Genomic DNA, 25,699 nt, shown 5'->3' with positions numbered 1-25,699 from the left:
TTGTGTGAACACATGAAAATTCATTATAATTCTGAAATGTTGAAGCTTATCAAAAAGCACAGAGAATACCATAACAAAAAAAGAAATGCCCCTGTACCCACCACCCATATTTACTAAATGCTAGCATTTTGCTTTAAAAAAGCCTTGAAGGAGCCTTCTATGGGGCATGTGAGTGGTAACTCCAAGGGACTTCTCAGAGATACATGGGATCTGCTGGAGAGATATGGGTGCGGACCCAAGCTATTACAAACTGGAAACCAGAAGGTTACTGTGGTTGTTTTGAAATCACAGGCCAGAGGGTGTGGCACTTCGGTGAAACTCTGTTATGCAGAGGAGTCAAGGGATGCCGAGAGACATTTTGTGATCGTGATCGTCCAAGGCCGCTCAGCAAGTAAATAAAAGACAGAACCCCACCCTAGGGCATCTGATCCCAAGTCCTGAACTCTTCCGAATTATCATGCTGACATGGCCCTCCCTGGACCCCCGGGATTCTCAGGGAAAGCAAGACTTGACCCGGAAACTGCCCCTTCTGATGCTGACTTCCCACAATTCTAGTGCAACCCTCGTGACAATTTCAACCTGGCCCAGGACACACACTAAAGCAGAGTCAGTGCCATGGGGGACATTCATTCGCAATGCAGATTCAAGACTGCCTCCAGAGCTGCCCAGATGCCACTGGAAAGCAGGCTTACTGCAGTGAGTCACTGTTAATTGGGTCTCAAGGGCAGAGGAGCCAAGCAATATTACCTCCTGGGGATTTGCCTCCATGAAACCCAACTGCAGGATAGCAACCTCAGGAAAGAAAGCCTAGACTCAACTGACACCAATACCACTCCGGGGAAGACTCCCCTTCACTTTACCTCCACTTCCTCTCTCTTCTGTTCTCATGTCTCCGTGTGTTTTAAGAGAAAATACTTTACCTCTCCACTGCTCCTACTTTTACTTGCCAAAGATTTCAGTGGAAGATCACAGGGTCTCTGGGGTTTAGTCCTTCTGCTTTTCTGGCTTATTATTAATCTTGCAGAGGCAGTGTGAAATTTTGAAATGAGGTCGTTGTCTGAACTTGGCAACTCCTTCCAATGACCAGAGGGCTGGCAGCGGGCAGTATGACTGAGACCAGGGGCTGTGACCTTTTGCTTTTTTTTTTTTTTTTTAAAGATTTTGTTTGTTTGACAGAGAGAGACACAGCAAGAGAGAGAACACAAGCAGGGAGAGTGGGAGGGGGAGAAGCAGGCTTCCCGCAGACCGGGGAGCCCGATGTGGGGCTCGATCCCAGGACCCTGGGATCATGACCTGAGCTGAAGGCAGACACTTAACGACTGAGCCACCCAGGCGCCCCAACCTTTTGCTTCTTTATCACAGAAACCCTCACCATCCTTGACAGAGGGCAGTACTCTGTGTGGGAATTCCAGAAGGAAACTCTATGTGGCTGCTTTTCAAATAGCAAAACAATTGCCAGATCCTGAAATAACACAAAGGCACAATTGGGCATTGGTTTTATTGAGGGAGAAAAATAATATTAAAATAAGAAGAGCTGCATAGACTTGTCAGTTTGGTACAGAATGCTCCGTAATGCAGACCAGCTCCACTGATGACCTTGCTAATTAACATGAAGGCAAGGAGAGTGGTTCAAGGGCTGTGAGGGAACCCGAAGCCACTTTATGCAAGCATATTCCTCCTTGGGAGGAAAAAAAAGGAAAATAATGAGCTGTGTGGCTTTGGTAGCATTGGTAAAACTCCATTTCTTCAGTAGGGTGGCAGGTACATGGGTGTTTGTTTCATTATGTTTTATATCATATATACACATTATATAGACTCACCAAATATTTCATAACTTAAAATGAGACAATAAGCTAAAAAAAAGATAGGATTGGGGACATCTGGGTCTGCAACACAGAAGAAGGAAGGTGATGATGGGGAGGGATGTGGGAGGCTTCAGAAACTCCCCAGGATGGAATTTTTATGCTGGAACCTGTAGTAAACACCTCCTCTCTGCTGAAGCAGATGTTCTACCACACCAAGGTCTAGAATGTCTCTTCTCTATCTGTGACCCTTAGGAACAAAGTCTTACCCCTTCTTTAATTCTGAACCTGTCCTCAGAGATTCCTTCAGCAGACCTGAGTTCATCATCCTTTCTTGATGCAAGAACTGCACACCCTCAAGACAGGGTCATGTGAGTTTGTAGTCACAATGGGCTAGTTTGGGGAAGGGCTTATGCTGTGCAGGGGGAATCTGGCTGAAGAGGCCCTTTTCCCAACTGATGTAGGGCCATGGGGCCATCGTGAATGACAACCTTAGTCAGCGTCCAGACAAATATGATTACTAGAGGCCTTTGGGGAACCCTAGGCCACACCAGCTGGGATATAGCAGAGAGAATCCATGTCCAGAGAACAGTGTGAATGAGATCAGTGGCTGCCAGTCCTTAGTCCACAGGTGAGTACCATCCCTGGACAAAGTATCAATCAATTTGTAGGAGATTACACACACACAGCCTAAACCATATTGGCAGAAAGCTATCAACTATCCTTTCTTTTTTTTTTTTTAAAGATTTATTTATTTGAGAGAGAATGAGAGAGCACATGAGAGGGGGGAGGGTCAGAGGGAGAAGCAGACTCCCCACCGAGCAGGGAGCCCGATGCGGGACTCGATCCAGGGACTCCAGGATCATGACCTGAGCCGAAGGCAGTCGCTTAACCAACTGAGCCACCCAGGCGCCCTCAACTATCCTTTCTTAGGAAACCTGCCTACTATTCTGGCCTGGTCCTGCTCAAATGTCCTTTCTTTTATGAAATTAGGGTCATAACAAATAGTTTAGTAGAAACTTTCTTAACAAAACCTTCTCTTAACCAATGTACCAGATTAGCCAACACTCTTCAAACTTTTGGTCAATCATACACACTAATTATAATTATGTCAATTAATCCACGTATAAACTAATCAATTAAAAGTGCAAACAAAAAGGATATTGACCAATGTCATAAGAGGGTAAACAAAAAAAGAATGGTCATTTCTACAAAAACTAGATTGAATGCTTTGGAAAGACTCAATAAAATCATGTCGTTAAAAAAAAATTCTGTCAAAAAATTGCTAACTAAACTAGGAATGAGTGAGAGAACTGTAAAATATCAGGAGGAAAAAACATAAAAACGAAGAAAGGTTTTGTAATCTGATTGCTTCATAAGTGTCTAGAATGTCTTGCTCCATGTTAGAGAAACTAGAACAAGACAATACAACGTGGGCGGTTTGTGCAGAAACTGCAATGAGCTTTTCCTTCAGCAGACCTGTAAGCAAAGAAAAGACTTAGGTCTACATCAGAACACTAGCAAATTACTACACATTTCGATATTTTGAGTAGAAAGAAGTCACTTAAATAAAGAATATACTTCTTTGGGTGCCTGGGTGGCTCAGTTGGTTAAGCGACTGCCTTCGGCTCAGGTCATGATCCTGGAGTCCCGGGATCGAGTCCTGCATCGGGCTCCCTGCTCGGCAGGGAGTCTGCTTCTCCCTCTGACCCTCCCCCTCTCATGTGCTCTGTCTCATTCTCTCTCTCTCAAATAAATAAATAAAATCTTTAAAAAAAAAAAAAGAATCTACTTCTTTTACAGTTTCCTGATTTAAGCAACTTTTTCAATGATCTGACCAATTCTCAATTCCATTTACATTGGAAAAGAATGCACCTGCTTGGTAAAAAAAAAAAATGGCTGACCACAATAGCAATCCCTTTCAATCTAAAAAAAGTACTGGTACATGATATCAACTGTTTCCAGCAGTCTGGCCTTTCCAAGGCTAAGTGGCTATGAACTCTATTTCCAAGGTATCAAGCAAACGTAGGTTTTCAGCCTCACTTCAGTCCAACATTTATCTTTTTTTTTAAGATCTTATTTATTTATTTGAGAGAGAGAATGAGATAGAGAGAGAGAGAGCATGAGAGGGGGGAGGGTCAGAGGGAGAAGCAGGCTCCCTGCTCAGCGGGACTTGATCCCGGGACTTCAGGATCATGACCTGAGCCGCTTAACCAACTAAGCCACCCAAGCACCCGTGTCCAACATTTATCTTAATCATGTATTTTGAAGATTACTGGCTCAGTATATTTCTCTCCCTCAACTGACTCTCAAAAAGGCTCCATCTTTGGGGCACCTGGGTGGCTCAGTCAGTTAAGGGTCTGCCTTTGGGTTAGGTCACGATCCCAGGTCCTGGGATCAAGTCCCACACTGGGCTCTCTGCTCAGCAGAGAGCCTGCTTTTCCCTCTGCCTGCCACTATCCCTGCTTGTGCTGTCTTGCTCCTTCTCTCTCTGTCAAATAAATAAATAAGATCTTTGGGGAAAAAAAAAAAAAAAGAAGGCTCCATCTTCTGGGAGCCAGTAATATGCATACAGTTGTTGAAAGGAGACTTCTCCAAACCTACAATTTTCATAAGTGGGATCTTTAAATATTAATGATTTAAAAATCAAAGGAGGGAAAGCCCAGCAACTTTAGACAAGCTGTAAATAATTAGGCACTCAGTCAGAGCTGAGTGGTTAAATATCTTGGAGTTTGTCTGAACAGAATGTGCTTTCCTAGAAACCACAGAGCAAAATCCCACTCAGACCAGAGGAACCATATCTGAACTTCCTCATTCTTACGGTGAGGGTGCTAGTCTGTCACCTATCATCTGCCTTAGCAAAATCTTTACGGAGTGGCCGGATATGACTGAGACAACACCAAGATACCAATCTATAAACATTATGAAACAGTTTCCTTTCAGACTGCTTGTATATGTTTGCCTCCCTTCCCCTGGCCTTGACTACTTCCCCCCAGCGCTCTCTAAATTTCAGTTCAAGCTTGAACAAATTGGGCTGGACGCAGGGTGGATCCCTACAGTCATGACCCAAACCCGGAGAACCTGAATGCTTCCCGTGAGGACCACCAGTCAGAAATCTGCTCAGTCCAGCTGCAGAATGTAGAACGGACCGGACAGCTTTCACAACTGTCATGAGCTAGTCAACCTCACCTCTCAGGACAAGAAAAGGTCCCTTTTCAGACAGCCCCCAATCCAGATGGCTGGAATTTTGGATAAAGACATTATCTCTAGTTACATATCTGGCAGACATCTTTTGGAAGCTTGAATAAGGCAATCAAAAGTGATCAGAGTGGATCTGTCTTTCTAAGTGGATTTACCTTTCCTCAGTTCAGCTAGGCTGCCAGAACCTTCCATTTCCAGCCCATATGTAACATCAAGATAAAGGCAGAATCAACCAGATTCCTCCAGCCAAACCAAACTGAGCTCAATTCTAGTCTTCCCTGTGTTTCTAGAGTTACATCAGAACTGTCAAGGCTCTAATTTTCACTAGTGTCTGTGATAGATTACTATCCAGAATTACCATGTACTTACAGGTTCTGTTTGTGTGCTGGTTGCTAAAAAAACTCAGCAATAAAGCTACTTTATGCACAATAGCTAAAATGGCCCAGTGATGCACTGGCCCAAGGCTTTCTATTATTCTTATACTTCAACTCACTCTAGTCTTGTTCTGCTTTGAGCTTTTTCACTTAAAGATCCCTCTGTAGCCACTTCTTGCTCTGGGTCAAAACAGTCTCACTGACCCAGCCAGCTTAAATGACCAGCCCAATAATATTTAAGTTTGCCTAGACTCTGCAAATTTCCCCTGGATGGTACTGCTCTTGAGGTTCTAGGGAATCATCATTCAGGGATTGGGAACAGGAGCAGAGAGCAACACATGCTGGGATGGACATCCACGAAGGCCACCTCCCCCAGACCACCTGGGGTATCTGTAGCTGTGAGAAGTTGGGCAACCCCAGGACACACTAACAGCAGCCCATAAACATGCCTAGAGCCCTTGTACCTGCTGGGGCACCTGCCTGCAGCCCGAGATTAGCTCATCATTTCTACCCAAGCCATGACTCCTTTCCCTGATGCTTCATCCCAGCACCCACCAAAAGAGACCTAAGTGAAGTAATGGAACTTTGTCCTCCAGTTAGGAGGAATCATGGCCCCTCCTGCCTCCCCTGGCTTTAGGAGGGGAGAAAGAAATCTCTCCACTTCATGCTTCTGGGAGTTTGATGCTGAAATTCCTTTGATTGCCCAGGTGGCTCAGGACCCTTTTCCTAGAATGACAGACTCAGGTGTCCCTGCTCCTGAAAGCTTGCCTCGTGTTCCCATGCCTGGACTGTCGCATTATTTATTCATTCAAGGCAACATAAAAACATTCAAGAATCCGCAATGTATGTGACCTTAAAACTAGGCAGGGGGATACAGCAGTAAGGGACTAAGTCCTCACCTTCAGGCAAACTACAGCCTAGTGGAGGGGGGAAACAATAAACCCACATGCCAATAAATAAGTTCATAAAGCTGTGCCTGCTATGAAGGAAGTAAGACAGGGCAACAGGACAGAGTGAAATTGGAGGTAGTGGCAGGGACTACTGCCTTTAAGGTGGTCAGGGAAGTCTACTCTGGGAGGGGACATTTGAGCTAAGATGTGATGATAAAAGAAGCTAACTGGTCACACATCTGTGAGGAGAACATTCCAGAAAGAAGATACAGCAAGTGTCAATGCCCTGAGAAAAGAGCAAGCTTCGTCTTTTCTTTCTTTCTTTTTTTTTTCTTAAGCTTCATCTTTTCAAAAGGAGAGTGGCTGGAGCTGGGGTCCTAGGGGCAGGCAGGGACCCGTGCTTCCCCGGGACTTCCTGCTGCATGCAGAAGAAGCCACCAGAAGGTGATAAGCAGCAAGTGACCAGGTCTGTGTTTTAAAAAGATCACTTTGGCTGCTGGAAGGAGTATGGTCTCTGGGGCTGGAAAGGAAAGAGGGACAGCGGGCAGGGGACTGGCTGGTTGCTTGGACTTGGCCGGTAACCACAGAGACAACGAGCCATGCCACCATCCTGGGACTCAGGACATACTCTGGAGGGAGGGCTGCCAGGACTCTAGAACAGAGGTGGTAAGTCCGGCACCTGTGAATACTCGCTAACAATCCCTGCACGAGTAGTGCTCCTACCCCCTCGTCCTTAGACGTGCCATGCAGGACAGTGGCCCAGATGCCAGACTCGGGAGCCCACATGCCCAAGTTCAAATTTCAACTCCTCCACTTCCTAGCGATAAAACCTGGTACATCACTGAACCTCTCTGAACCTCGATTCCTCATCTGTAAAATGGAGGCAATGATAAAGACGCCCTCATAGTGTTGTTGCAAGGATTCGGCCAGTTACTGGGGGTAGAGAATTGGGGGAAGGTGCCTGCCACATAGCATATCTGTTTCCTGTTGATGCCATAACAAATGACCACACGTTTACTGAATTCATTAACACAACATCAATTTATTCTCCTATAATTCTGGAGGCCAGAAGGACAAAATCTGTTTCACTGGACTAAAGTCAGGGTGTTGGCAGGGCTGGTTCCTTCTAGAGGCTCCAGGGGACAATCCATTGCTTGCCTTTTCTGGCCACATCACTCCAACCTCTGCCTCTGTCATCGGCTGCCTTCTCCTCTTATGACCTTCTTGCCTCCTTCTTACAAGGACCCTTGTGATTATATTTAGGGCCCACCTGGAGAATCCAGACTACTCTCCCCATCTCAAAACCCTCAACTTCATACATCCACGTGGCTCCTTTTGCCATATTCACAGGTTCTGGGGATTGGGACGCAGAGAACTTTGGGGGCCATTATTCAGCCCACCACACATGTTAAGCAATAAATAAAGGTTAATTATTACTATCATCATTATCATTATCACTCCCTCAGCAACTCCAGAGCGTATCCCCAACCCCCTCTTAAGCTGTATGGGAGAAAAAGGGATGTAGAGAGACCCCTATCTACCTCCCGAAAGCCCCCTGAGACAAGGCCGAGGCTTCAGTCCCTGGTTGGTCCTCGTGAAGTGAATGGGGGCAGAAAGCAGACAGAGCAGGAACATGCTCACAGGCTTCATGTGGGGTTTGAGAGGGGAGCCTGGAGCTCAGGCTAAGATCTCCTAATGCTGCTGTATTCCGTGGATTCCTCATGGCTCCTGCTGGGAACGTGGGCAACATGGTAGTTCATGTTGTAATAGGTTGACTCCTCATTCAAAGCCTCCCAAGACAGAGCCATGTAGGAAATGTCCTCCTTCAGAAGGGCGGCCTGTAGTAAAGATTCCCAAGGGGTCAGAGAGGCAGGCAAGAGGCTTTGCCCAGGGAAGGAGGAGGACTTGGATGAGGTGGGGGCACAGAGCCTTCAGGGCAGAAGACCCTCCCTCCACTCCACGCTAGGGCAGCACAGTTCACATGGAATCCCAGGCCTGTCCAGGTCTCCGCTGCCAAGCATAAGGGCCATGTCTAATGGGACTCTGAGTCCCCCAGTGCTATGGAGACACTTCCAAAAGCCCAAAGTCTGGGGGAGCTACACAGGCAAGTCTTTCAATGGCTATGGCTTGACCCAGCACCTGCCCCTCCTCCTCTGTGCCCCCACGGGCGGGAGAAAGCCCATCCTCAGAGCAGGGGCAATGGCAGATCTGGCTCCAAGCCCCACAGCAGCCCCACCAAGTACACACCATGGTGATATATTCCACTTCCTGCTGATCATCCAGGGCAGAGGAGGAGGACTTTGTACGGGCCTTCTTCTGGGAGGAGTTGTGGGAGGTGCTGGTTGGCTCCAGGGCCAGGTTTGCATAACAGAGGTCCCCCTCTGGGGGCTGGACCACCTTGGAAAGAAAGCCCAGGTCGTCTTCCCCAGAGGGACACAGACCCTGTGCTTCCCTGGGTCCCCCTCTCCCAGGTTCCTCTGCAACCCCCACACCTGCTCCCTTCCAGCCCTTCCCCCTTCTGGCTGTTTCCAGAGTCCACCCCCCATCCTCCCAGGCCGTGAACACACAGACACTTGGGCACATCGTTTGTCTGATATGTTTGGACCTCAGTGCTCCTGGGAGAAGGAAAATGAGGACGGAGAGAAAGGAGCTGTCTGGGGTCTCTGGTCTGACCTCAGGGACTCTCTTACCTGCTCTGGGGATATCCCAGCAGCTAAAAGACAAAAACAATCAGAATTAGAAAGCCCACCCATAGACTCGCAGGGCCCCCAGGTCTGGGGAAGAGAAATCTGGAAGAAAAGAGAATTGGGCTCCAGGCTCAGAGCCTGGTTCTGACTCCTCAGATGACACACTCTGTGACATTGGTCACTTCACCTCTTTGAGCTTTCAGTTCTCCACCTGAGAAATAAGGAGACCTCGCCCATCTCCCCCACATCACAGAAGGGCAATCAGCTGATCGGGTGGCCCTGCCACCAATTGGCGTCCCTGGGGTTAAGTTTCCTTCTGTGCAATTGCAGGCTCAGGCTAACTTCTGCCAGAAATCCTGCCTGGAATGACCCCATTTCTCTACTAGATTGGTCACTCAGGAGTCAACTCAAAGTCACACCTGTCTTCCCAGCTACCCAGGGTGCTGAATCCCTCCGTCTTCGGCTCCATGGTACTTGATTTCTATCTGTCTTGTCACCTCTGTCCCACTGAATTCCAGGTAGTCTTCAGGTGGGCTGTGGGCTGCTGGGCGGCTGAGCCTGTCCCCTCCTTGCATCACTGGTGCCTGGCCAATCCTAGCACACGAATGTCCCCTCCAGGCTGCCCTCTGAGTGAGATGCACAAGCTGGGTTAGCATCTGATGGGCCAACTTTCAAGTGCTTGTGGTTCCTGTTTCTCTCTGCCCCCCCCCCCCCCCCAGTTTTACAGAAAACACAGAAATAAGTTCTTCTCTCCTGGTTTTTAGTTTCAAAAGCCTAGATATTGAGGAGCACAGAAAGTACTTAGAACTTAGGTCGCAGACATACACTGGGGAGGAAACATGATGAGCAAGAATGAGCCCCCACTCCTCCTTGACTACAAGAGTCCCCAGGCTGTGATGGGGGAGGGGTGCTGGAGAGCACCCCAAAAGAGCTGAGACCCTAGTGCGTTCTGAGGAAGGGGGTGCATTTACCGTGAGACTATGGAAGCAGAGCCAGCCATCAGCCCCACACTCCCACCCAGCCCAGCCCAGCCCTAGCACAGCGTCAGCCATATCTGATCACCTCCCTTCTGCAGCTTCATCCTTCTCAAAGCCAAGAATGAGGCCGTCACCAGGAGAAGCAGTAACACAGCCAAGATGAGGGGAATCAGGATGCTGAGCTTCATGGAGTTAGCACTGGAAACAATAAAAGAACACCATGCACCCCGGCCCACCTCCTGCTTCCGGGCCACACCCCGGCCACCTGGTAGCAAGGAGGGCCACACACCTTTTGACCTGCAAGCCTGGGGTTTCTAGCCTGGGAACCCCACTCCTGGGTGTCCTCAGAGATGGTAAAAAAAGAATTTTTTTTAAAGGATAGGAGGGTTCCACAATGTTTCTGTGGGCCTAGACACCTAACGGAAATTGTATGGCAACGGGCTCTGGAAAGGTCTCTCCACTTCTACACTTGCCCCTGCTGTACTGGATTAAAGAGTGTCCCCCACCCCCACAATTCATGTTCATTCAGAACCTGTGAAGGTGACCTAGTTGGAAATAAGATCTTTGCAGATGTAATCAAGTTAATATGAGGTCCTATTGGATTGGGAGGTCCTAACCCAATAGCTGGTGTCCTTACAAGAGGGAAATTTAGCCACACACAGATATGCGAAGGAAGAAGGCCATGTGACAACAGAGGCAGAAATTGAGGTCGCAGTGCCATAAAGCAAGGAGTGACAAGGATGGCCAAAAGCCACCACATTCTCCTTTTGAGACCCAAGAAGGAACCAACCATGCTGACACCTTGATCTCAGCTTCTGGCCTCCAGACTGTGTATAAATAAACATCTGTTCTTGAAGTGGCCCGGGATGTGGTGCTTTGTTAAGGCAGCCTGAGCCTGAGTCTAATGCAAAGACTATCTCTTATTCATCACTAGTCACAGAATTTATAGAATAAACTCATCAATCGATGAATTAATTAACTCTATCTGGCACATTAATTATCTTTCAATTGTAAGTACCTGGAATGCAGACAGCTTGATCATTCTGTTCTTCCTAGTACCCTCTTGTATTCCCCAAGAGAGTGATAGGCATGAGTGGGGGCTCAATAATTATTTGAATGAATGAATGAATGAATGAATCCATCTCATGCTGATCAAAGACCCTAATTGATACTTACATACAGCTTTGATTCATAAAAAGAGGAAACTCCTTAACTATTACTTATTAAAAGCAGGTTAGTAAAAAGAAACTTTTGAAACAGAGGGCAAATGGGAGAGGTGAAGAGAGGGGGTCCTGGGTGGGGGTAGAAGAATTGGGGACCTCCCATCCAGATTCTACAAGAAAGCCCAGCAAAAGGAGATCACAGCAAGTCTAGAAACAAAGTCAAAAGGGCCAAGGAGGCGATGGGAAGAGGCCTCTGAGCTTCCAGAAAGCCACTTCAGCTGCACTGGCTGGGCAGAGTGCTAAGAAGCATGAGAGAGACTCAGTTTCTTCCTCTATAAAATGGGCATTTGTATCTGCCTACTCGTCCTCATGAAGCAGGGTCCAAGAATTAACAGACGATGGACAGAAAAGCCCTCTGTGAGCTGACAGGTGCTCTCGAGATGGGGCAAACATCGGTACTGCTATTCTTGCCGTAACGGTAATTAGAGGGAACAGGATGTCTCCAAGTCCTCCCTGTTCTCCTGGCATTTGGACCAAGAGCTGTCCCTGTGGCCCTACGATATTGGTACCCCCCCCCACACACACACACAGTGGTCACACCATCTGCACTGACTACCTGCTCATCAGTCTCCCACCCTGCACTCTGAGCTCCTGGGGGGCAGCTCCATGTCTATGCCTCCAGAGCTCAACAAAGGGCTGGCCATGTAGAAGTTAATTCAGTAAAAATGAGCTAGAAGAGTGAATGCACCAACACACCTACAAACTGTACTGGGCTCCCGGAGGAAGGATCTGAGGAGCTCCAAGGACACTGTGGGGCCTGATAGCAAGTGGGAAGAGCCCCTGGCATCCTCACCCTCTCAGAGGAGGAAAATGGTCTCGGGACAAGCTCTGGCTGGCACCTGGGACTGCAAAGGTCCCCTCATTGGAGGAGTCTGGGCCAAGTCGACCGCAGGGAACAGTGCACCGGAGCTGGCTTACCTGCCACTGGTGGGGCGGCTCACAGTCGGGGGGCCTTCGGTCTCTGCTGGTGCTGCGGACATGGTGGTTGAGGTGGTGGTGGTTGACACTGTAGTTGGTGCTAGGCATACAAACCAGATTATGCACTATTCAGCCTGCTAACCTGCCCACGGCCCTCCACGTGGCTTTGAGCCTGGGGTGGGCGGGGGAGCCTGGAGCTGGGCCATGGGAAAGTTCTATAGCCTGGACTGCTCATATCTCCCTGGCCACTAGGAGACTCAGCCTCAGAGGCAGGAAGGCCTGGGTACAGGTCCAGGGAGGATGTCAAGCGGGCCCTGGAAAGATTAGAGGGGGCCTAATGTTACCTCAGGGCAAAGGCAGCTGGAGTTCAGCCACTGCCTATGACAAGGTGTCTGCCAATGCCTCCCCCAGTCTCATTTATCCAGAAAGGACAGGAGCAGAAGGAGGAGCTGGCCTGGTGGCTAACACTCCCAAGATCTGTGACTTCTAAGGTCAGGACAAACTCATAATGTTCAGGAAGAGCCTTTGCTTTGGGCAAGTTATTAAGCTTCTACAGGGAGGAGAGTCACTTCTCAGGAACATTTTCCACGTTCGGTGAGACAGTGAAAGTGCTACCCTTTGCAGCAGTAACATGCCTCACAGGTTCAGGTAGGGTGGGGGCTCTGTAGACTCCATGCTGTCCCCTGGCCACAAGTGCCCTGTGAGCCGGTACTTCTTATCTGGGGGTCAGAGAAGCAGAGCCCAACAGACCAGCTCATTCAAACCAAGGCACTGGGACCTCTGAGCTGCCCCCTCCCAGGAGTGTCTGCGTTCTAGAAGTACTTAAGAAGAGAACATCATTAGACCCAAATGCATATATGGCCTGTAATGGGATTTCAGGCACCAGAAATGCAGCCTTTTGACTGGGAAGGCCTTTTCGGACCTCAGGAATCAACCACAGAACCCCCACGGTGCTGGGCCTCTTCCCTCTCAGCCCGGGTATGGAACAGGGAGTGGGAATAGCCTGGCCCCAAACTCCAGAATGAGCAGGGACATGTGGGCACCAGAGGTCCAGGAAAGCATTAGCAGGAATTGGGTTCTCTGGGTCCCAAGGAAGAAGGTCCTTTGGTCCACGGATGAAACTGGAACCATGACCTTGATCTCTATGGACAATAGACTCAAGCACTGTGCTGTGCAGAGGAACAGGTGCCCAGAAAGGCTTGATCCCATCCTGGAGGAGGTCCTGGGAGCCATGAGAGCATCTAAGAGAAGCCCTGTCCCTCCCAACCCATGGGGTCAGTTGGGGTCCTAGAAGAACTCAGGACTCAACCCCCCTATGTAACAGTTCACTCCAAGTGGCCTTAAGTCACTGGAGAGGAACCTCAGAGACCAGGACAGAGCAGGTCCTGAAGAGACACATCCACACACACACATAAACTCTTACCTGGGTCAATGGTCACTTTAACTTGAACCCCAAGGTCAGGTCCAGATCTCTTAATCCCACACCAGTAAGTGTCTGTATCGTCCCACCTGAGCTCCTTCATGGTCACGGTGAATGTGCGCAATTTGTGATTGTCCTTGATGGACACTCGGTCACCCTTCTTGTCCCGCTCTGATCCATCGGTTTGAACGAGGATATGGCAGTCTTTCCACTCAGCTCCTCGACACCACCACTTACTGTAGGTCCCCCACTTGGGTTCATAGCGACACTGCACGGTCAGTGAGCCCCGCACTGGGCCACTCACTGCCTTAGACACTGCTACGAGGGCAGATGAGCCTGAAAACACAAAGCCATGTGCTTGTCACACCCCACTCCACCCCTTGAGGGCAGAGCCACAAACTCCTGCATCACAAGTAGCCCCAATAAACCCAAGAGCCCGATGAGTTGAGTAACAGTCAAAGAGGGAATACACCTTCCACAAGATAGATCTTTGTCCTTCAAAACTCCACTGGGTCAAAGCCACCACAGAAATCACCTAAGAGCACAACTATACATCTCAGAGAAACAAAAATGTCCACACTGAGCAATGACAGCTTCCGATAATCCACTCCTCCCCCTCCCTGTGGTCAACGTCATATGGAGAGCAAATGACCCAATGGAAGGCATGGCCCCAGTCCACTTCAGCCTATTGTCCTCGTGCAAGATACGGGCTCTGTGGCTTCAGATCTTTTCATTTTTCTAGAGTAGCCAGGAATCCGGATTTTGTGTGGAACCTCTCAATTTGAAAACACTGGCTTCACTCGAAATGTCCCCACCAGCAATGGAGTGTGGCCACACAAACCCCACCTGCTAGCTGACCCTGGCTGTCAGGTCTCAGCTCCAGCCCTATAGTCCTAAGGAAGGCTCTTTTCTGGAATTTCCTTTGTGCTGTCTGCTGAGGTTTGATATGAGATGCTCCTTTTACACAATTAATCTGGCAGATTTATATCTTTTCCATGTGCCGAGATCAGTACATAAATAGAGCAAAGGAATTTCTGTGTCTTTAGAATCCTAAGAAATTATCTACAAAACTACCTGGCAAATTTATTATTGGGACAAATACTTTGATTACTGGAAAGTGTTTTCCCTCTGAATATTGTTGAATTCCCTTGAATATTGAATATTCAAGTTCTTTGATGGTTCTTGAATCTGTTCTATTGTTTTGGTTTGTTTTTCACAGAAATTTAACCTATTTCATGGAGTATGTATTAGCATAAAGTCCTGCATTAGGAAGTATCCTTTTATAATTAAAATGTCCGTATCTGTTATTATTACACGTTCTGACCACATGTGGTCTGTGATTTGTGTGGATTACACCTGCTGCCGGATGTCCTCCTTCTGTTTCTCCTCCTCTCTTCCTTGTTTTTCTCCTGCATTAAACCACTTTTGAGATTAGTTTTTATTTCCTAAGTTATTAATTTCTCATATATGTGATTTTACTCCTCTTCTTTCCTCAAGATTACTACTTGTGCTCTTCCAATTTGCTAAGTTAAAGACAGTGATCAATTTTCTTCCTTTCTAAAATGAATTAAAGTGTGTTTAAGGCTAAGAATTTACTTTTGTCCATTTTAAAAATTGAGATATAATTCACATATCATAAATTTTACTCTTAATTTTAAAGCATATACTCTGGGGTTTTTAGGATATTCACAGAGCTGTGCAGCCATCACCTCCATTTCCAGAATGTTTTCATCACCTCAGAAGAAACCCTGTACTCCTGATTCGCTCCCCCACTAACCTACGTCCTGTCTATAGATTTCTTTATTCTGAAATCTACATTTCATGTACATGTAGTCATACAATGTGTGGCCTTTTGTACCATAGGACACTAAAAAGATAAGTGGGGAGGGGAAGGGTTTCCCACAAGTGTGGCTGGATCCTGTCACCTCTCCCAGTGCTCCACTTAGGTAAACGCAGGGAGATTAAGAAGGTCAACATATAATAGCAAATCACTTCTTAAACTAGAAAAACACAGAAGTGAGCCTTTATAATATTTCTGAATGAAAAGGAGCACTTTCTCTTTTTTTTAAAGATTTTATTTATTCATTTGAGACACAGAGATACAGAGAGAGAGAGAGAAAGCATGAGCAGGGAGAGAGGCAGAGGGAGAGGGAGAAGCAGGCTCCTCGCTGAGCAGGGAGCCCGATGCGGGGCTCGATCCCAGGACCCTGGGATCATGACCTGAGCTGAAGGCAGACACTTAACCATCTGAGCCACCCAGGTGCCCGAAAGGGAGCACTTTCTTTTTTTTTTTTAAGATTTTATTTATTTATTTGAGAGAGAGAATGAGAGAGAGAGAGAGAGCACATGAGAGGGGGGAGGGTCAGAGGGAGAAGCAGACCCCCCGCTGAGGAAGGAGCCCAATGCGGGACTCGATCCTGGGACTCCAGGATCATGACCTGAGCCGAAGGCAGTCGCTTAACCAACTGAGCCACCCAGGCGCCCAAGGGAGCACTTTCTAAGTTTAAAAATTCATGGAAGACATCACGCAAGAGTCTGTGAATTTGTAACACTTTATAAATGTAACACTTGGATATACCCCCAAAACGACTGAAGGGAGGCAAAGAACAGACTGCAAGAAATATTTAGAACCAAGAACGTAGAAAAGGATTAATAATCATTTTTTTGAAAGAGTGTATAAAAGATGCACATTAAGGCTCCATTTAGAAAATTGGTAAGGGGCAAGAAAAGGCAAGTCACAAAGAGGCAATTCAGGTGGATGATAAAATTGGAAGTGTTCCATTTACATAATCTAGCAAATGAAAACACTTTAAAGTGATGTCATTTTCACTTAAGGAACCAACCAAGTTTTTGTGACTACTATATTGCTGACATGGGTGACCTGGCAGGGACACACGGAGAAGCTGCTGGTAAGGATGTAACGGATTCAACCATTACCGAAAGCAATGTGGCAATTATGTATCAAAATAATCATGACTTTTCCTCCAGTGATCGTATGCCTAGGATTTGGTCCTCAGGAAATAATCAGAGAAGCTAACAAAAACATATGCACCAAGATTCATTACATAATTATTTAAAGAGCAAAAATAAAGGAAACAAGGTTAACATCCATCAATTAGGGAAATAAATAGACAATGAAATATAATGCAGACACTGGTAATTATGCTTAGAAATACTGTTAATTATGTGGAAAATCCTCAAAGGAAGTGAAAATGTTTTTTTAAAACATCATATACAGCATAATCTCAACCAACTTTTAAAATATGCATAGAAGAACAGATTAAAAGGAAATAAGTAAAAATATTAAATGAACATCAGGTTGCCTTGGGCATTAAGATCAGGGACATAAAGTTTTTTATTTTTCCTAACTCTTCATTTTTTTTCTGTAATTTCCTAAGTATCAACAATGAGCATTTATTACTTTCAAAATGATGGCAGGGGGTGGGCTGGGGAATAATGCCTGGACAGGGCGGTTCCGTGGCATGGTGAGCAGAATAATGGCTTCCTAAGGATGTCTATGTCCTAATCCCCAGAACCTGTAAAATACGGTAAAGCTCACATGGCAAAATGGGACTTGGTAGATGTGACTAAATTAAGGATCTTGAGATGGAGAGATTATCCTGGAGCATCTGGGTGGGCCCAAGGTCCTTCTCAGAGGGAGGCAGGAGGGTCAGAGTCAGAGCAGGAGAAGGGACACTGAAGATGAGGTGGGGCCACACACCAAGGACATGGCAGCCTCCGGGCTGTGGAAAAGTCACGGAATCTGATTCTCCCCCAAAGCCACCGGAAGGAACGCAGCCCTGGTGACCCTTTTAGACTCTGACTTCCAGACTGTAACATTATAAATTTGTGTTGTTTTAAGCCACTAAGTGTGTGGTAATTTGTCCCGACAGCCTTAGGAAACTCTTTAGGTGGCATTCACCCATCTCACCTGAGTACCGGAGTTGGGCCCCCACTCTTGAACGGTCTGCTCCACTCGCTTCCTGGAACCATCTTTCCAGGGGCCCACTCCCCACCAACCTCGGCAGAGCACCAGCCCTGCTGTCTGAACCCTCCTGACACAGAAGGCAGCCCCGAGGGGGGCGCCTGGGTGGCTCCGTCGGTGAAGCGTCTGCCTTCGGCTCAGGTCATGATCTCAGGGTCCTGGGATCGAGCTCCCTATCGGGCTCCCTGCTCAGCGGGGAGTCTGCTTCTCCCTCTCCCCTGCTGGCTGCTCCCCCTGCTCACGTTCCCTCTCTCTCACTCTCTCTCTCAGATAAATAAATGAAATCTTTAAAAAAAAAAAAAAAAAAAGAAGGCAGCCTTGAGCCCCAAGGAGCAGCATCCTCAACAGGCATGGTTACTCCCAGACTAGTGGATCGGGAGTAATCCTAGATGAGGAAGAAGCTGAGCCCCAGGGGGAGGTAACAGGCTCACTGTCAGAGAGGGACAGGATGGACCCCAACTCCAACACAGCACAGGACGTCAGCCAGTCTCCACTCTGGGCCAGCACACGTGGGTCTTGTCCCCGTCTGCCACCACTTATGGCGAGGCTGAAGGTGGACAAAGCAGCTAAGGTTTCTCTGAAAATACAGGATACCAATCTCTTCCTTTCTCACAGAAAGTGAAGGCTGTAAAGCCAGTGGGAACTCTGGTTGGTGTTTTTCCCTTGTATACCTTGGAAACAATGAACTCTTTAGAAGTGGGAAGCGGTGCAGGGTAAATTGGTTGCTCGTTATGGGAAATTCAGTGGGAAAGGCTAGTGAGGGGGGCACAACGGTTCACAGCACAGACCAGGTTCCTGCTTAGCACACAGCTGTGCTTGCTGGCTTCCAGCTGATGTGCCCACTCTGCCTTGATCACGTGGGTGCACACGCGCGTGCACACACAGCTGTGCTACTCTCACATCTGCTCACCAACTTCCCCTGTTTCCAGATGTCAGAGGGAAAAAAGAAGCAGTCCTTTCTGTGCATCCGCCGCCCTGTTGATTTTCCTAAAGGCTTACCCAGATCTGCCTTCTTCATTCCTACGACCCATCCCAGCTTTGCCTTTACCAGCTTTATGGTCCTGGACATGTCACTTTCCTCCCCTAAGACTTTTCCCCCAGACACAGTGACATTCTCCCAGTCTGCCCCACCAGGCTGTTCTGAAGCATGTGAGGAAGCCACACAGCTCGTCCATTCCTCAGGCCTGCTCAGGCCAGGCTCATGTCCCTGTCACAGCCTTTGTGCTCACTGTTGGCCTGTGCCTGAAAACCTGCCCCTGATCCTAAGTGCCTGCTCCTCCTCGTCCTCCAGGCCTCTGCTCAGACATCTCCTCCCAGAGGCTCCTCGCAGCCCACCCCATCGATAGCACCAACCCCCTGCTCCCTGAGGCTCACTGTGTCAGGTCACCTAGCTCAGGTCTCCTTACAGCACCTACCACTTCTTGGAAGTATCATTTTCATTTCTCTGACTGATGGAATGATCAAATTTGACCACGTAAAATACTCACAAATCATAAAGGGCTGTCCACTTGCCGTGAACACCTTCTTCCAATGCCAAATGCTACCCAGAGACTTTTCTACCAGGAGAACTCCACCACTCCTGATTCTTCCCTCTGCTCCTTGATTATGTTCATACTGACATATGATTCCCATACCACACAATTCACCCTTTTAACGTGTACAACTCAGCAGTTCTTAGGACAGTCACAAAGCTCTGCAGCCATCACCACACCCAATTCCTTTTTATCACCCCAAAAAGAAACCCCTGACTCATTAGCAGTCACTCTCCCTTACTCCTTCCCCCAGCCCGTCGCAACCACTAATCTACCTCCCGTTTCTGTGAATTTAGGTATTTCAGATATTTCATAGGCATGGGATGGTACAATAGATGGCCTCTTTTGCCTGGATCCTTTCACGTAGCACAATGTTTCCAAGGTTGGTCTGTGTTGTAGCATGTGTCCGTATTCATTTGTTTTTATAGCTGAATAATATTCCATTGTCTGGGTATGCCACATTTTATTTATTCCTCCATCAGTTGATGTACATTTAGGTTGTTTCCAGTTTTTAACGATTATGAGTAATGTTGCCACGAGCATTTGCAAACAAGTTTTTACATGGACATATGTTTTCAGTTCTCTTGGGTATACACCTAGGAGTAGAATTGCTGGATCATGTGGTAACCACATGTTTATCATTTTGAGGCATGTCAAATTGTTTTCCAAAGTAGCTGCACCATTTTACATGCTCATGAGCAATGCATGTCCTCTACAACTAATGTCAAGAGTTTCAAGTGTTCAGTTCTATGAAAAAGAAAGATGGGGAGTATGGTGATCCTATTTTTCCCTCTCCATGAGTTACATTCACTCACTCAACTAATACTTGCTATTTGTCTAATCTATACCTCGTATGTTTACAGGAGCAAAAATCCCTGCCTTCCTATGGCTTATGTTCTCTCAAGGTGGGGGAAGGGAGGAATCAGACATAGAGAAAAATAATGCAGGGGAATTGCTATTTTAATGAGGTTTCTTATCAGTGCAAGCCTCAGTGAGAATCAAACTGGCTATATGAAGAAGAGCATTCCGGGCAGAGAGAACAACAAGTGCAAAGGCCCTGAGGCAGGAGTGTACCTAACATGTTCAAAGAATATCTAAGAGGCCATTTTGCCTGCAGTGGGTTGAGCCGAGGGAGCAGAGTAGAAGAGGTGATCAGGGAGATGATGCGGTGAGAGAACAAGGTGGTGCACCTTTTAGCTTCTGGAAGAACTCTATGTTTTTACTCTGAATAGGATAGGAAGTCATTAGAGGGTTTTGACCAGAGGAAAGACAGGATCTGGCTTGCATTTCCCAAGAATCATTATGGGATATGAGAGAAGAGATGAATGACCTCAGGTTTTGCCCAAGTACCTAGAAAAGTACCAAACACAAAGCTTGCCAAACACAAACATGGAAGAGAAAGGAATTCGAGAGGGGAAGATATGCTCAGGTCACATTTGAAATGTCAACATCTTAGTGGAGAGTTGAATGGGCAGTTGACTAAAAGATTCTGGGGTCCAGGGTGATGTCCAGGCTAATGTTACAACATCAGGCATCATCTGTATAGAGGTGGTATTTAAGCCAAGAGAGGAGAGGAGATCAGTGAGGGAATGGCTCTAGAGCTCTAGAGAGAGAAGCCCAAAACCGAGCCCTGCGGCCCTCCAGCATTTCCAGGTCAAGAAAATCCCCTTAATTTTTAATCAAAATGGTATCCATCAACTTACAGTTTCCTTCCACCACCATCCCCATCTCAGCCCCTCAGCAACTTCTACTATTTCCTTCTACCCCAAATGCCTAGAACCACGTGTCCCTCCCTGCTTTCTTTCCTCCAAAGCCGCCCCCATCCTCACTCCTTCCCTTCTTCATAAGGCATTCTCAAAGGTGACAGTGCAGAAGCAAGTGTTCACCAGCTCTCCTGAGCAACCAGGGCTCCTCTGTTTCTCTTAGACCAGGGGGGCCCATCAGTCCAAGTCCATTTGGAAAAATCAACCTGTGGGTGGTCAGGAATTATGCCTTGTGCAGGGTGAGGAATAGGGTGGATGACACACACAGATTCACTACTTGGAGAAACTGCTTAGAAACAGAGCCTGTTTCCCAGAAGGGCCCCTTGCTGGGCCCCCTCCTCCCTCCACCAGCCATTTCATCCTGCCCCAGAAGCTATTCTCTGGTACAGACCCAGGCCCCCCTCACCTGCACCCTGGAAGAGGAGGAAGAGCAGCAGCAGGTTCATTCTCTCTTCGCACAAGCCCCCCTTGATGGAGCCAGTCAACTCCGACCCAGCTCCGGCATCTTCCAACCTTCTGCTTTCCCCACTCTTGAACTTCCTCCTTTGGCCACTTCCCACTGGTGAAGAAACGAAAAGAGGAAGGAGGTAGAAGGGGTGAAATCTCAAGGCAAGAAGCAATGCAACAAGTCTCAGTGATCATGAATAAGTTTTTTAGAAATACCCTCCTGTCGGGGCGCCTGGGTGGCTCAGTTGGTTAAGCGACTGCCTTCGGCTCAGGTCATGGTCCTGGAGTCCCGGGATCGAGTCCCGCATCGGGCTCCCTGCTCAGCAGGGTGTCTGCTTCTCCCTCTGACCCTCCTCTCTCTCATGCTCTCTGTCTCTCATTCTCTCTGTCTCAAATAAATAAATAAAATCTTAAAAAAAAAAAAAAAAAAAGAAATACCCTCCTGTCTGCAGCCACGAAGGATTCTCTAAAAGGAGGACTTTGCTACTCTTTCTAGGCTTTGGTGGAAATTTGCAGACACAGACCCAATGGGTGGAGCTGGCTCTTACTCAGTCCTTCTCCTCTGGTGGGAAGACTGGGCAGAGTGAACCCAGCTCCATCACAGAAGTCTTAGAGAGCCGAAACTGAGAGACACAATACCAGCCACATGGAATTTCAGGTGTAGCCTTGGGAGCCCAGGAGGTCAGGAATTCAGCTGAGGGGAGCTTGGGCCCAAGCCCGAAAGCCAGAGGAGAGATTCTAGACCAGAGAGATTCTAGACCAGGAATGAGGAGGTGGAGAGTATCGAACCCCAGACTACAAAGAAAGGGGTTCAAAGAGTAGGGGTATGTGAGCAGGGACCTACTGGTCCAATGGGCAAGAGGGGCCTCTGTCCTCAGAACATACTGGAAACTCTCATTGCTGTGCCTTAGACCAAGGAAGAGCCTGTGGATTTTGATGCCAACCTGAATCCTCCAGACACTTGCCAGTTATACCAGGGCCTCCTTCCTGAAGAAAGCTGCTCATTGCTCATGGCTACTACCCCCTCACTCCTCATTCCCCCCCTTATAATAACTACCTGTGGAAGTAAGAAGGTCAGCACCAGCTTTGCCTGTCTTACTCCTTCTTTCTGACAACTTTGTGCCCATTCCCCATCCCTCCCATCAGGACGCCAGCAAGCCCCAGGGTGGAGCACAGAAGCCAGGAAATGATAGGGCCCTTTCTCATATTTTGCCCCTGGAGCCAGTTTTGCTAAGTGTCACACACACCCCGTGACATCTTGAGAAGCGAGAGAGTCCCAAGGAGGGACATAAGCCCCTCACACCCTAATCAGGAATGAGTAGGTATGCAGGAGGCTTATTTGCACACACATTAAAAAAACACAGCAGCTGATAAGCCAAGCTTTTCCAGGATGTGGCCAGAGACAGCTTTGCACTTTACGTATCTCCAGACCATGAAGTAAGATCAACAATCTGGAGTGAGGGCTCGGTCAGCCCTCCATCCCCATTGCTCAACAAGCCCATCCTCTGCACTGTACAGTTATGCTGAGAGACATCGGCCTCTGCAAACGAGGGCAGTATTTGGCTTCCGGGGAAATGACCAAGGAGTTAAGCAAGCTGGGACATCCCTGAAAAACAAGGGAGCAGATGTTTTGAGAGTTGTGGGTAAACTTTCCTTTCTTGGACATAGGGGGTAAGGAATGACCAGTATCTGAGCCGCTCAAAGTCCTGCCTGTGGCCCGGCCCTCTGCTCCTGGGCCCAGTTTACCCAAGTGTTAGGAGTTAGTTGGACAATTAGGTAGTCAGGGCCAGGGTCCCAACAAGAAAATAGGGAGCCAGGACAGCTAAGACAAAACCACACTAGCATCCTGTTTTACAGCTTAGACAGGACCACAATAGCATCCTGTCTCGCAGTCTCTGCAGAAGTGACTTTTGCAAAACATCCTGAAACAAAACATTTAACCTTAAAACATTGGTCACTATCACAAGTTAAGGCAGTTAGTCTTCAGATGTCAGCCCCAAAGACCAACATCTGAACAATAACCCGATAGGTAGACGGGTGTGTGATCAAAGCCCTGATCGACACATCTTAGCAGCCAATCCACACGGGCCCACACTCAAGATGCTCAAAATACATCTGCAGGGTGCCTGGGTGGCTCAGTTGGTTAAGCAACTGCCTTCGGCTCAGGTCATGGTCCTGGAGTCCCGGGATCGAGTCCCGCATCGGGCTCCCTGCTTGGCAGGGAGTCTGCTTCTCCCTCTGACCCTCCTCCCTCTCATGCTCTCTGTCTATCATTCTCTCTCTCTCAAATAAATAAATAAAATCTTTAAAAAAAAAAAAAAGAATTATCTGAGTGTCTCTGAATGGTGGCAAGACTGCTCCTCAAAACAAGTGCCTCCGGGGACTACAGGAAAGTCAGGCTGCTCTGGGGGCCCTGCATCCTCCAAAACCTACTGGAGGCTCTAGTCCTGGCTTGGCCATTAACTTCTGCATGTGTCAGCTCCCTCCCTGGGCTCCCATGTCCCCATCTGTGAAAGAAAGGATTGGATGGATCATCTGAGGTTCCCCTGCCCTAAAGCAACTGTGTATGTGTGTGTGCGCACGCGAACACATGCTCATGCATGAATATAAGTGCTTGTGGACATGTGGGCATGCATGCTGTGTGTGCTATGGTGATTTGGGTGCACACATGTAATGTGTATGCATGTGTATTACCTGTGTGTGTCGATGCATTGATTGAGTTCTCCTGGTTACAAGGAACAGAGACTTGTGCAAGCTCCTTCTCTTGGTCACTTTGGACTTGCAAACTGCAATATTTTCAGAACCCACTCTATTCATGGGGGGAGGAGGTCCTGTACTGAAAGGGTTGGTTTTGTTGGGTCTCTCCCACTCGGGATTAGAAGATCCATGAGGGCTGTATCCCCAGTGGCTAACACCACATCTGATACTTAGTAGATGCTCAGTAAATAATTGTTGGAAAATGAATACATAAAGAATTGTTTTCACTGCATTGTCATTCTTCTCCCGGCCCTGTAAGCTCTGCTAAGGAACTCTGTACCATCATAAACCATAGCTGTTCTCAGCAACCGTCCTGAACTCAGTTCACCTTGGGCCCAACCACACTTCATCTTTTCTACCCACTTTGTGCTACACTCTATATTTTATATAGTTATCACATCAAATCCTCACTACAAATATAGAGGAAAGGCGATGTTATTCCCATTTTTCAGACAAAGAAATCTAGGCTCAGAGAGCAAGGAACTTGTCCAAAGTCACATGCTAGTAATTGAAAAAGCCAGGATTCAACCCTGGGCCTGGCTCGTAAAACCTACCATCCTGCTTCCTGCTAGAGAGGCTGAGACAGAAGCCAGCTGCCCTTTGGTCCTGCTCAGTGCTCACAATGAGGAGGGAACCTGACAGCCAAGAGTTAATAAGACAACACATCCTTGAGCAGGCTGTCAGCAGAGTATCCACTCCATGGCTATTTCTAAAACAGGTTCTCCCAAAATGAAAGAATGTATTGTCATGAACTGGAAATTGTTTTAACAAAACAAGTCACTGATAACACTAACCTTAACATCTTCCAGATCTAATGCTGTTTTTCTGCAGTCTATGGAATGGGAAACTGAGTCTCAGCCAAGTTCTTATCCAGGCACTCAAGCAGAGGCAAAGTTTATTTTTGAGAAAAACACAGGTCTCCAAAGAGTGGGTTAACACTCTGGAAGGACGAGGTGAAAGAGTGCTGTGATTTTCAGGACAGAGTGTGGGCTGCTTTCCCACCTACCCCTCAGGAACCTAAGGTAACACTCACTGAAATCGACAAAGTGAAATTGCTGTCATTCAGGCTCCCTCTGCCCAGAGGACCTGATCTTTTTTTAAGCACTGTTAGTGGGCTGGATTTATTTGGAAGACATAAAATCAAGCAATTGTTCAGCAACAGTTAGGCTAGACATCGGCCTTCCTCTTCGCTTTTACCTGAGTTACCCAACACGGTGTGCCTCCCCAACACATACCAGACATATTTCTGAATTACAAAGGAATGTGTGTTCATTACAGAAGGAGAATGGAATGTAAATGAACATAAAGAATGCATTTTAAATCACTCCTGATCCCCCCATGCAGAGACAACTGCTGTTTAATATATGTATGTGTCTCCAAAACCAATGTTTTGCTCTTTTCTGTAGAAAAGCAATTTATTCCAGGTTAAGTAAAGGATCACTCATGTAGGAGTTTACTTAATCAACCAGTATATTACACTTATTAGGGATTTTTAATAGAGAAAAGTACAAAAAGAAAACATGGTCCATGATGCCCACTCTCAAGTATTTCCAATTAACACTTTTGTAAAAATGTAATGCAAGCAATGTTTTGAAGAAGAAGAAGAATGGGAGGAGGAGGAAGAAAAGGAAGGAAGGAAGGAAGGAAGGAAGGAAGGAAGGAAGGAAGGAAGGAAGGAAAGAAAGAAAGAAAGAAAGAAAGAAAGAAAGAAAGAAAGAAAGAA

At 47.3% G+C, this 25,699-nt stretch overlaps 1 protein-coding gene across 4 annotated transcripts; it reads right to left on the bottom strand.

Moving 5' to 3' along the window:
- Positions 1–2,684: 2,684 nt before the first annotated feature.
- On the bottom strand, positions 2,685–21,545 carry CD300LF (CD300 molecule like family member f). Of its 4 annotated transcripts, none has more exons than XM_035026102.1 (7): positions 21,179–21,533; positions 13,496–13,828; positions 12,073–12,172; positions 10,017–10,129; positions 8,958–8,980; positions 8,515–8,664; positions 2,685–3,281 (listed from the first exon to the last, which is right to left on the bottom strand). In XM_035026102.1, the coding sequence occupies exons 1-7, from the start codon at positions 21,216–21,218 to the stop codon at positions 3,273–3,275; spliced, it is 768 nt and encodes a 255-aa protein (XP_034881993.1). In that variant the 5' UTR covers positions 21,219–21,533; the 3' UTR covers positions 2,685–3,272. The 4 variants fall into 4 exon arrangements, with proteins under 4 accessions (XP_034881993.1, XP_034881991.1, XP_034881992.1 ...); XM_035026100.1 differs by lacking the exon at positions 2,685–3,281 and adding an exon at positions 6,644–8,105 and having other exon boundaries at positions 21,179–21,526; XM_035026101.1 differs by lacking the exon at positions 2,685–3,281 and having other exon boundaries at positions 8,130–8,664; positions 12,073–12,124; positions 21,179–21,545.
- Between the last annotated feature and the right edge of the window lie 4,154 nt (positions 21,546–25,699).

This window comes from Mirounga leonina, unplaced genomic scaffold, assembly GCF_011800145.1.
Source record: "Mirounga leonina isolate KUSES-001 unplaced genomic scaffold, KU_Mleo_1.0 Mir_197, whole genome shotgun sequence".
Classification (NCBI taxonomy): domain Eukaryota; kingdom Metazoa; phylum Chordata; class Mammalia; order Carnivora; family Phocidae; genus Mirounga; species Mirounga leonina.
This window is presented reverse-complemented; position numbering and strand designations above follow the sequence as displayed.